The sequence below is a fragment of the Notechis scutatus genome, chromosome 1, assembly GCF_049901735.1.
Source record: "Notechis scutatus isolate UNSWTSFEM ecotype Mainland chromosome 1, rNotScu1.2, whole genome shotgun sequence".
Classification (NCBI taxonomy): Eukaryota; Metazoa; Chordata; class Lepidosauria; order Squamata; family Elapidae; genus Notechis; species Notechis scutatus.
Genome location: NC_142009.1, coordinates 8,165,715 through 8,178,638, shown reverse-complemented (window position 1 = coordinate 8,178,638; position 12,924 = coordinate 8,165,715). Strand labels below are relative to the sequence as shown.

The window sequence follows — 12,924 nt, the reverse complement described above, 5'->3', positions numbered from 1 at the left end:
AAAACAGTCTATGAAGGGCAGAAATGCAGTCCGAACCCAAAGTAAAGATAATTAGAAATTAAAAATCCAACACAAACCACACTGAAGTAATTAACACGGCAGGCCAGGATGATAAATTGCAGACTTTCAAAGGATAACGCAGCACCCACAGTTGGGAGGACGCCACAATCCAGATAAACCTGGACAAAGATAATGCACCTGCAACTAATGAAAGGGATCAGGGCCTTTTTCTCTCTCATAAGCCATGTTGCTCCCTTCTCCGTTCCTCCCAATGTGCCCTAGGATGAAGAGGGGGTGGCCCTGGGTCTTCCTCTGAATGCCCAGCCGGACTGCCCTTCTCCCGTTTCTTCCACAGCCACCGGAGCCACATTCCCACTCCCTGTCGGCTGCTTAATCTCCCCCTCAGAATCAGACTCCCAACAAGAGCATGACACTCTCTTTGATTAGTTTCCATCCATTGCTAAAGGGAAATGAAGGGAAGGGAAAGGGGAAAAGAGAGCAGAAAAAAAAAGAAGGAAAAAAGTATCTTACTCAGATTTTGGATGGGGTTATGCACAAAATATTTTACAGAGTAGGTTTGTTGGTCTGTGATTCTGCCTGGTTACTTCTCTAGACTTTTCAGTTTTGAAGCAGGGGTGGGCAGCTCCTGGTCGCCCTGGTTCGGGTGAACCGGTAGCTAATTTTTATCATTTTTAATGACCGGTTCGGTGAACTGGCAAATCCCACTCCTGGCTGGCCCCACCCTTCCCTTCCGCTTCCAGGAGTCTCCACGCGGCCCGTTTTAGATCCCAGGTAAGTACAGGGCCCATGTGGAGGCTCGAGGAGGGCAAAAAACGGGCCTCTGGAACCTGGGGAGCCCATTTTCGCCTTCCTGGAGCCTTGAGGAAAATCTCCAGAGCCCAGGGAGGCTTTCTGGAAGTTCCAGAAGGCCGGAAACAGGCCCATTTCCAATCTCCAGTGGGCCTCTGGAGCCCGGAGAGACCGTTTTTGCCCTCCTGGGGGCTTGAGAAAAGGCTCTGGAGCCTGGGGAGGGCGAAACCGATCCCTCTGGCGTGGTGCAGGAGGCCAACTAGGCCACGCCCACCATGGCCACGCCCACCCAGCAGCCGGGCAGAGAACTGGTTGCTAAAGTTTTTGAAGCCCACCCCTGCTTTGAAGATACCATAGCTGAGAGAGTAGAGCACAGAGATCTTACATTGTCCCCAAAGATCTTCATGTAAAAAGATGTCGGTACAGCAGCTCTTTGAGGGGAATCGACTATCAATGAAGGAGGCAGTGCTCTGCTAAGTGGTTGGTCTTAGTGGATGGCAGAATCCGATTGTTTTGGGGTTATCACACATCCCTCTTTCACCTGCGCTACTGACTGCTAACCTTTTCCACAGCCTGACGATGGAACACCCAGTGTGGGAGAAGATGCAATGTCACTTTTCAGCCCTTCAGTCAAGCAAGGTAAAATTTCTTAATATTTAAAAAAATGTTCGGCTGGCTTATTGTTAAAAAAAAATCTGTTAAGAGTAACAGGGATATACGTGTGGTCCTCAATTACGACCACAATTGACCATAATTGAGCCCCAAATTTCTGTTGTGAAGTGGGATATTTGTTAAGTGAGTTTTTCCCTTCTTTACAATTTTTCTTGGCACAGTCGTTAAGTGAAATCATGGCAGTTATTAAGTTAGTAAAATGGTTGTTAAGTGAATCTGGCTTCCCCATTGACTTTGCTGGTCAGAAGGTCCCAAAAGAAGTCGCATGACCCCGTGACACTGCGATCATCATAAATATGAACTAGTTGTCAAGCATCTGAATTCTGATCATGTGACCATAGGAATGCTGCAGAGGCTGTAACTCTGGAAAATGGCCCTAAGTCACATTTTTCAGTGCTGTTGTAACTTTGAATAGTCACTAAACGAACTGTTGTAAGTCGAGGACCACCTGCATTCGTTTGTTTGGCAGTAGAGCCTCTAATGGAATTAGGACCTGCAGTGGAAATGTTACAATTTAGATCATGCCTAACAGTGAAGCTTTGACCTTGGATCTTCTTTCAGCAATAGATGCGCAGCGTAATCCCCCTCACAATCGCACGGCTTCAACTAGTTTGTTCCATGAAAATGACCTGGTTGTCTCCTACACTGACCTTGACAATCTCTTCAACTCTGATGAAGATGAGCTAACAGTAAGTAGCTTTTTTAAGGTTGGGAGCCTTACAGTAGTGTGATAATGGCGATGTGTTGCTGCTGCCCTAGGGGGTGGGGTGGGGTTTTTTGGGTTGTCCCAAAGGTGCTTTTTTCAAGAGGCAACTGGACTTTCTGGTTTTTCTTGGAAGACGTTTTGCTTCTCAGCCAAGAAGCTTCTTCAGCTCTGGCTGGATGGTGGGGAATGGAAGGATTATATATTCCTTGCAGACAGCTGGCCGTTTGCATTCTTTTAGAGGGTTGTTGAGGCCTCTTGGAGGTTTGTCTCTGTCCTCAGGGTCACCTGAGTTGTGCAAATAAGCATGGAACCTGCTTGGAACTGCTGAAAGGACTGTTGTAAACTGGAGATAGATGATGTTGTATCCCTCCCCCTCTGTTGAGGGAGGGCTGTTCAGTTTTTACATAGATGGCCTCTTTGAGATCCCTCTTTCAAACCAGCCGTCCTCTCTGTCTAAAATATGGACTTTGCTGCCTTCAAAAGTGGGCCTTTGTCTTTTAAATGCAGATGGATTATTGAATCTTGTCCTGATGGATTTGTTCTCTTATGTTTTTTTATGGTTTTGTATGTGGTGGATTTTTAAATGTTGTAAACTATCAGCAATGTGTGATTTAGGCAGCCACACATTTATTTAATGATATCAATCAACTTGAATAGAGCAGAAGGGACTATGGAGGTCTTCTGCTCCAACTCCATGCTCAAGCAGGAATCTCTACATCATTCCAGACAAATGGTTGTCCAATCTCTTCTTGAAAGCCTCCGGTGTTGGAGCGCCCACAACTTCTGGAGGGAAGCTGTTCCACTGGTTTATTGTCCTCACTGTCAGGAAATTTCTCCCTTAATTCTAGGTTGCTTCTGTCCTTGATTAGTTTCCATCCGTTGCTTCTTAAGTCACTCTGAAGTTGGTGCTGCTAAGAAGAAACCATCCCTTTAGATGGCCAGTTGCTTCCCACTGATGTACTGCTTCCCACTGGTGTTGTACTCAGCACCACACTATCCTCCATACCAGGGGTCACCAACCTTTTGGACCTCAGGGACCACCAAACTCATAATTTTAAATCCCGGGACCACTAATATGAATTTTGACTGACGGTGGCTTGCTGAAGTTGGGAAGGGGGGAGAGAAAGAGAGATCTGATCTAACTTCTCTCTCTTTCTCTCTCTTTCCTCTCTCTCTCTCTCTCCCATACACACACACATACACACAGGCAGGGGTGGGATTCAAATTTCTTAACAACTGGTTCTTGGGCGTGGCCTAACTTGTGGGTGTGGCTTGGTGATCATGTGACTGGCTGGGCATGGCTTGTATGTAAATATTATAAATATTTATGTAAATATTGAATTTTTTATTTAAAAAAGAGCAACTTTTACCCAAAATCAGGCAAAGCAGGCAGGCAGATTGAGTTGCTCACAGAATCATTCAGAGATCTATCTATCTTCCATCGGCTACCTGAGTCGGTCACATAAAATTCGCTTGCAGTGAGTCTGCACTGAACAATAGAAGCTTCAGTCCTCAGGAAGGTTAGGCAGAGCCGAAGATCTAAAGATTAGCTAGAAAGCAAGAAATCCAACGATTTCCTGCTTTCTAGCTAATCTAAATCTCCTGGCACAGCAGAACAGCTGATGGTTGGGGGAAAAAAAAAGAAGGAAAGATAGCAACTTAGCAGGCAAGTTTGCAGGGTAAGGAGTAAGTGGGTGGGGAGGGTTCCCGCAGGCCATGTGGGTGGCTCAACCTTGTGTTCCCGCGCAGCCTGGATTAATGGCTTTGGGAGGGTGCTCTGGGGGTGACATTTCTCTGCGGACCATTGCAGCCCATCAGTGAGCCGGGGCCCACCGGTTGGCGACTGCTGCTCCATGCATCTTAATTAATGACATGCGGTCCTAGGGAAGATGCTGATAAATTTTCTCATTGTTTTACTCTCAAATTTAATGGCCGTGCAGTTACCCAGATGTTGTCAATGGAACATATGCAGATAATTGAAGCTTTTAATGTATAATGTGATTTGGATGATATTCTGTTTTATTAGCTCAGCTGTTTGCTTGCATTTAAAAATAAAAGGGTTAATTATTTTACATTTTAAAAAATTGTCCAGTGTTACGATTTGGAACTTACGCCTTGGGGATGTTTATTTTTCTTTCTTTCATTCCTAGCCGGGATCTAAAAGAATATTGAATGGAACAGATGACAAGTCTAGTTGCAAAGAGTCAAAAGCTGGAAACCTGGACCCATTGTCATGCATAAGTAAGTTGCTTTTTTGTAGTGTTACAATTTTTCTTGGGTTATCTTTGTGGTTTGATAATGTGAAACTTTATCATGGAAGTAGATACAGTACCAACTAAAATGAAAACACAACAAAACAGTTTCCATTGTAAAAATGCTGTTCTAGGACAGCTTTCTCACATTGGCAGAAGATTACGAAGGTTGCAGTCTAACTGAACTAGAAGACACTACATTGGGGAAGCCTATTCACTGAGCTTGCTTGTTTTATTTGCAGATATTTTATTACCCAAACTAGGTAACATCATCAGTGCTAGGCTGATGTTACCCAGTTTGGGTAATGCAATGTCTGCAAGGAAAAAACCAAGCTTCAAGAGCACCAAGCAACCTTCATTTCAGTCATGAGTTACAAATATTCTCCTTTATTAGTACCTGAGCATATAGAAAGTAAATTTTTCAACCATCTAAGTAAATTCCAGTCTTAGAGATGAACACTTTGGAATGAACACCCTTTGAATGGTGCAGGAGTATGAACGGATTTCCAGAAAAATTGCAGACTACAGGAACCATTTGGGGCTTTTGAGATGCAGACAACACAGATTCATCCCCAACAGCCTGCGCCTGTGTTCAACAGTGAAGGGACACAGGACAGAAAACATCCTGCAGAAAGCACAGCTCCAACTTCTCAATGAAAGAATAAGACAGATTAATTTTACAGTTGGGGTTTTGAAAGCAAGATTGGAAAACAAACTTCGAGAGCTGAAATCATTTCTACGAACAGAAGTATTGGAGGAGGCCACAGAATTTACGAAGAAGGCACAACTAGCACAACACAGCAAGAGCACTGGAATCTTCTGAGTGAGAATAAGGATAGGTCTTTACCATTAGCATCACCATCAATTATTTTTTATGTAAAGGATAACTACAGCAAGTTTTAGGTATTTATGCTAATATGGTACATTCAGCCTCAAAAAAAACCAGACATGGCAAGATTTGCTTAATAAAGATAGGAATTTACCATAGTTAATAAATTACAAATTGCCGAAAGAATAATGACCTTAAGACTCAAGAATGGGTCTTGAGAAGGATAACAGAATTCAAAGCACTTATACGAGTCAAGAACATTTCCTAGGATATATTTATAAATTGCTACTGAAATATGTCATGGAGATGGAACAAATTAAAAATTGATGCAAAACTTCAAGGAAGTAATTACAGTGGAACAGTGGGAAGAGCTGTGAAAAAAATCAATAGCATTCACTCAGTCTATAATTTGAGACAAAATTGGTATAAAATGTTTTAAAGTGGGCATATAACTCCATCGAAGATTGCCAAGATGGACAAATAATGTATAATAAATGCTGGAAACGCCATATAGTTTTGCACGAACACCACATGTAATAAAATATTCTTTTGATCATTTTATTACACATAACGTTTGTGCAAAAATACCTAAACGTATCTGGAAGGAAATATAACAAAATATACAGAAATTTGGCCTCAAAGCATAAATATTCCTATTAGGAATACTGTAATTACATGATGTATACATGAAGAATATTATAATTTACTAAAATATTTAATGACAGCAGCAAAAATAAATTATGCTCTGCCAAGGAAAAATGAAATTGGTTGTTGATACAAGCTTGGGAGACCAAAATTGGAGAATAGACAGCAAAATCAAAACTAATAGTATATTTTCATAACAGAAGATTAACTAAATTTAAGCAGAAATGATTCCCTTATTCATAACATACAACACAGCAAAGCACATTTAGAATATGGTTTCTAGAATTGTCTTTGGAGATTCTCAATCATCCAGGTCATGGTTTTTTGTTTTCCCTTTGAAATGTTTCTCTTCTCATCCAAGAAACCTCTTCTGCAGAACTAAAGAAGCTTCTTGGATAAGAAGCGAAACCTTTTCAAAGCAAAATAACCAAAAAAAAGTCCAGTTGCTGTTTGGAAAAAGCACCTTTGGAATTTCTAGAGTTAAAAGAATAATTTAAAATGACAAAATGAAATGATTTAAACAGATATAAGCAGCAATCCCCAATATTTAATCTTCAGTGCAAAAGACACATTTAGTGATTAATGGTTTGGGAAAATGAAAGGGAAAAGGAGATAGCTTCCTTCCTAACATTTTTATCATGTTTTATTTTTTATTTCTGGATAATTGTAAGACACTCAGAGTTACCTGGTGGTGAGATGGGTGGCAAATACAAGGGAGGGAGGAAGAAAGGTTCTTGATTTTTGTCCAATTTTTGCTTAAGCTTATGTAACTTTTTTAAAAAAAGACAAGTAATTACCCGTATTTATCGAGGCGTATAACGGGCACAGGCGTATAACACGCATCTTCATTTTAAGAGGGAATTTCAGGAAAGGCGCTCGGGTTTCACCCCCACTCCCACCCGCGCGCGCGCTTCAATCCACAGTGTCCCATTCTGCCTGCCTGCCTGCCTGCCTTAGTTTCTGGTTGTTTGGGAGCAGCTTCGGCTGAGAATAATAACTATTCGCCTCTTTTACTCAGCCGAAGCTGTTCCGATTCAACCATTAACGAAGGCAGGCAGTCAGGCAGAACGAGCACTGCGCGGGCGGGCGGGGGTGGGGGTGGGGAGAAACGGCGCTTCAGGAAGCCCCGCTTCTTTGAAGCAGTTTCTTCCTGTGCTGGTGGAGGAGCGAGAGAGCGACTGACAGAGCTGACCCAGAGAGAAGGACAGGCTTCGGTTGCTTCCTCCCTCCCCTTCTTTCATTTGTGTCCTTGATCCCGATCCCAGCAGCATTCACGAAGGCTTCTTAACATTATATCGGCGTATAACACGCATACATCATTTGCCCCCTATTTTCAGGGGGAAAAAGTGCGTGTTATACGCCGATAAATACGGTATTTATAACATTTATTCTGGTGGTCTCTACTAGAGGTGAGAGAGCACCATTGTGGGTTTATGGAATTTAATGCTATTTGTGAGCTGGCTTGCAAATGGCTAGGTGTAACCATTGGAAGATGTAGAAGTCCTAAAAAGGCTGGTTTAAAAATGCCTGTGCTTTAGCTTTGCAAAAACACCCTTTACAAAGTTCATAGGCCTCAGTATCCTTTAAACATAAGACAAAAGAATAAAACGTGCAGAAAGGCAATTTCACGAAAGCAGCTGTATTGTTTAAGTTGCCTGTGGCATGTGGCAGGAAAAATAACACGTTAAAATAACTTGAACCTAAACCAGGTACAGCTGATCTTCATAAAATGTATCCCACGCCACCATCCTTGGAGCAACACATTATGGGATTTTCTCCCATGAATATGAACAATAAGGAGTATGGCAGCATGGACACCACACCCGGCGGAACAATCCTTGAAGGAAATGGTGTTACTGGTGGCCTTCAGTTCAGGATTGAAGTGGATGAGGGATTCTGTAGTCCAAAACCTACAGAAATAAAGGTTTGTGAATTCCTTTTGGGTGTTCCTGAACGTTAGTTATGTTGTCTAGTTTTGATTGATCTACAAAAATGACAGAGGAGGACAATTTAACAGCTTTTGGGTTGGTTTGTTTATTGTCGGAGGCAATGTTTTTTTGAATGGTATGTTTCTTCTGAAACAGCCAGGATTGTTCATTTTAATACTTTTTATTTATTTATTTTTCCCTCCTGGAATTCATTTTGGTGGGTTTCTCTCCTCCCCCCTCCCCTCCCCCAAAAGCATTACGAGATTTTTCATAGCTTTATTTGGGTGCACAGTGAAAATGGACTCACGTTTCATTAGTTGTGACAACAGCTTGTTTGATTAACTTTGGACTTTTTTCAGCATTCAAATTAAATATTAACTTCACTTCTGCCTGTATCAGTTATGAGGTGAATGCATTTTGTGTGGAGGAGGTGCATTGGCAGTGGGGAAAAACAGATGTTGCCACAAATGAGAGATTCGCCATTATCTACGCTCAGGGAGGAGCGCATTTTTCTTCCTCTAACTAGTATCTTTATTTTTCCTCCAGTGCAGGTCGTCCTTAATAGAGCTTGCACATTATGGTCCCATGTCATGATGGTTGTAAAACAAGGTGGCCTTGATTAACAAACCACAGCTCCTGCTCTCCCCGGTGCAGCTGTTAAATGAAAGTGCAGGTCATTTAAATGGAGCACAGGTTGCCTTGGGTGGGGGAGGCCCTCGGAGGCCTAATTCAGGCTCAGACTTACCTGCCCCAGGTCTCCCAAAGCCCCTCCCCCCCTCCCGATGGGCACTGCAACATAAATGACCACAGGGGAGTTTCAGTAGTCATTTTGGGGACCGGGTGGTAAGTAGCTTTTGAGGGAATGTCTGTGGAGATTCTCAATCATCCAGGTCATGGTTGTCCCAGAGGTGCTTCTCAAAAGACAGCTGGACTTTCTTGTTGTTGTTTTCCTTGAAAAGGTTTCGCTTCTCATCCAAGAAGTTTTTTCAGTCCTAAAGAAACTGCTTCTTGGATGAGAAACAAAACATTTTCGTGTGTGTGTGTGTGTGTGTGTGTGTGAGAGAGAGAGAGAGAGAGAGCAAAAAGTCCAACTGCCTTTTGAAAAGCATATTTGGGATAACTTTAGGGGGCGGGCTGTCATACCTTTGAATGTCCATTAAGAGACCGATCACTAAGTGAGGACATGAGACAACTGATCATTAAAGTAGACAAGCATTTAAACCTTAAATCAGTGAGTCTTTCTGTTTAAACTTTCCACCCTTAGCTCTTTTCAAATGATCTTCCTGATGTGTGTTTCAGGATTATTCCTATGTTTATAAGCCTGAGAACAGTCAAGCTTTCATGGGATGTTCCATGTTCGCCCCACTGAAGACTCTCCCAAGCCACTGTCTCCCTGCCATCAAACTGCCAGAGGAGTGTGTTTATCGGCAGAGTTGGACTGTTGGCAAGTTGGATTTGCTTCCACCAGGACCTACGATGCCATTCATTAAAGAAGGGTAAGTGTTTCTTTAAGATGAGATAATAAAAGTATTTCATCGAAATTACATTGTCTTCTGACAAATGTATTGGTCTGAGAGCATGGCTGTGTTTTACGGAATCCAGATACATTTTATCAAGGCTTAGGTTTGTTTATTGAGCACTTTTTCAGTGATGACGACACTTGGAAAGTTCATTGTCTAATACACATTTATGTCAATCAGAATAGAGCAGGAAGGGACCCCAGAGGTCTTCTAGTCCAACCCCCTGCTCAAGGAAGAAAGCCTACATCATTTCAGACAAGGGACTGTCCAGTCTCTTCTTAAAAACCTCAGTGATGAAGCACCTACAACTTCTGGTGGCAAGCTGTTCCACTGATTAATTGTTCTCACTGTTAGGAAGTTTCTCCTTAATTCCAGGTTGCTTTTCTCCTTGTTTAGTTTCCATCCATTGTTTCTTGTCCTGCCTTCTGGTGCTTTGGGGAACAATTTGACCCCCTCTTCTTTGTGGCAGCCCCTCAAATACTGGAATACTGCTATTATGTCACCCCTAGTCCTTCTTTATGCCAAACCATAATTTATTATTGTTTTTTCTCTGTTTAAACATCGTTATTAAAAATATTTAACATGTACAATTTGATTGCAGTATAAGGAGTATCTTGGGGGTGCTTAATACTATCAATTTTAATAAGCCATGAAGTCTATTAAGAGTATAGACAAACCAGGAATTCCTCTATACTTTTGGAAGTCTGATAGTGCTGGGTATATGGAGCGTGTGTATGTGTGCCGCGATATTTTTCTCATTTATAGGAAAAAAATGTGTATAAATGTTCTGTTCCATTGAAAAAGATCCTTAAATTACGAGTTCTCCAATCAATGTTTGAGATTGATTGCTTGTTTTTTAACGTCAATAAGCAACAATAATATTTTTCTCTCATCAAACTAGCGCAGCAAGCACTAAAAATATAGCATTCCTGTAAAATTAAAAGTATCTGACAGAAACTAATGTAAGATTCCTATATTAAGCTGTTTTAGCACATCAAGGAAGTGTGGAATAATTCGTTGTTCCATCTCCTTGCTGTTTAAGTTAGTCCTCGACTTACAACTAGTCATACTCACAGCCAACCTGTAGGCTATTTGCAGCATCCCATTATCATTTGATCATGATTTACCACATCTTTGCCAGAAACCAGCATTTACTTCCAGTTTCTGGCAATAAACTCTCTATAACGGACCATGGTTTCAATTAATGACCGTGGCATTTGCTTAACCGCTGTGGCTTTTGCTTAATGACTGATTCAAAAAGAGCAATGAAATCAGGTCCAGTCACATGATGACTCGCTTTATGACCATCATGACGTATGACTGTACAGGTAGGTAGTCCTCGACTTAACAACAGTTCGTTTAGTAACTGTTCAAAGTTATAGCATCACTGAAAAAGTGACTTTTTGATCACTCTTTACATTTACAACTGTTACAGCATGCCCCTGGTCACATGATCAAAATTCAGACACTCGGAAACTGATTCATATTTATGACGGTCACAGTGCCTGTGTGTATGTGTGTGTGTGTGTGTGTGTGTGAGACATAAGCTCCTTTTGTGACCTCCTGAAAAGCAAAGTCAGTGGGGAAGCCGGATTCACTTAACAACTGTGTGACTAACGTAACCACTGCAGTGATTCACTTAACAACTGCAGCAAGGAAGGTTGTAAAATGGGACAAAACTCACCTAACAAGTGTCTCACTTAACAGAAATTTTGAACTCATTGGTGGTTGTAAGTCGAGGACTACCTGTCTTTGGTAGGTTCCCTTATGATCATCAGAGTACCTGTATAACTCTTTATAATTATGCTTTGCTTATTAGCTCCTGCTGCCTTGAGAAAGTTCAAAACATTCTCAAAGATCCATCTCATGCTGGGCACCCTTAAATTGAACTATTACCATCTGGCAGACGGTACAGGATAATAAAAACAAGGACAAATAGGCTGAAAAACAGCTTCTGTCCCAGGGCAGTAACTCTATTGAATTCTACTGTATAGTGCAATATTAATGCAATATCAGGGGGTTTCAATTCAATGTATAGAATGTGAAGGATGTGTATGTTTATTTTCATAGTCATAATGTACACTGAAGATGGTATTTAATTGCATTGTACGAGGTGCAATGACAATAAAGTAAAGTAAACTAAATTAGCTTTCATGCATACTGTTTGAAAGTCTTGAATTAAAAGCTTTTCCCTTCCTTCTCCAGGGACGGGAGCACCATTGACCAAGAATATGGCCCTGCCTACACTCCGCAGACACATACCCCATTCGGTATGCCCCCCAGCAACGCCCCGCCAAGCAACAGCGGCGCTGGGATCCTTCCTTCCCCTTCCACCCCTCGCTTTCCAACTCCCCGAACTCCAAGGACGCCTCGGACTCCCCGCGGGGCGGGTGGGCCAGCGAGCGCGCAAGGCTCCGTCAAGTACGAGAATTCCGATTTGTACTCTCCTGCCTCGACCCCATCCACCTGTAGGCCCTTAAACTCGGTCGAGCCAGCGACGGTCCCGTCAATCCCTGAGGCGCACAGCCTCTATGTGACCCTCATTCTGTCCGAATCGGTGATGAATCTTTTCAAAGACTGTAACTTTGACAGCTGTTGCATTTGTGTTTGCAACATGAACATCAAAGGTGCTGACGTCGGAGTTTACATTCCAGACCCAACCCAGGAAGCTCAGTACAGGTGTACGTGCGGATTCAGCGCGGTCATGAACCGGAAATTTGGCAACAGCTCGGGATTGTTCCTTGAGGATGAGTTAGACATCTTGGGCCGCAACTCGGAATGCGGCAAAGAAGCGGAGAAACGCTTCGAGACTCTTCGCGCTGGTTCTGTCGAACAGAGTGCAAGCTTGAAGGAGATGGACCGACTTCCCGACGAGCTGATACTTTTGCTGCAAGACCAATGCACCAACTTGTTTTCGCCGTTTGGAGCAGCCGATCAAGACCCCTTGCCCAAAGTTGGCGCCGCGGGCAATCTGGTGCGGGCCGAGGAAAGAGACTGTTGCTACGACTGCTATCTCGCATTGGAACATGGACGCCAGTTTATGGACAACATGTCGGGAGGGAAGGTTGACGAAGCGCTTGTGAAGAGTACTTGTTTGCATCACTGGTCGAAACGAAATGGTAAGTGCCTCAGTTTGCCGATCGAATAAAATAACGTGTTTTAATCCCATGTAAAACGTGGGCTTACAATAGCAATAGAACTTAGACTTACATACCGCTTTACACTGCTTTACAGCCCCCTCTAAGCGGTTTACAGAGTTAACATATTGCCCCCCAACAATCTGGTTCCTCATTTTACCCATTTGGGAAAGATGGAAGGAAGGCTGAGTCAACCTTGAGCCTGGTGAGATTCGATCTGCCAAATTGCAGGCAGCCAGCAGAAGTAGCCTGCAGTACTGCATTCTAACCACTGTGCCACCGCGGCTCATGTGAATAGTTGGTTGATGACAAATGGCAAAAAACCAAAAACTTGCATTGATGGTGTTACCTACTTTGGTAATGAAATGTCTGCAAGAAAACAGCCAAGCTCAGAGAACACCGGGATCTCACAGTTTAACCCTAAG

The 12,924-nt window shown here is 42.6% G+C and overlaps 1 protein-coding gene across 1 annotated transcript in view; it reads left to right on the top strand.

Annotated features, from left to right (window-relative positions):
• Positions 1-12,924, top strand: part of MED13 (mediator complex subunit 13) — a 145,418-nt gene that overhangs the window by 98,895 nt on the left and 33,599 nt on the right. The window contains 6 exon segments of the mRNA XM_026682742.2: positions 1,383-1,449; positions 2,044-2,171; positions 4,339-4,429; positions 7,624-7,838; positions 9,142-9,338; positions 11,568-12,481. Of these exon segments, the coding sequence (XP_026538527.2) occupies positions 1,383-1,449; positions 2,044-2,171; positions 4,339-4,429; positions 7,624-7,838; positions 9,142-9,338; positions 11,568-12,481 (1,612 nt within the window).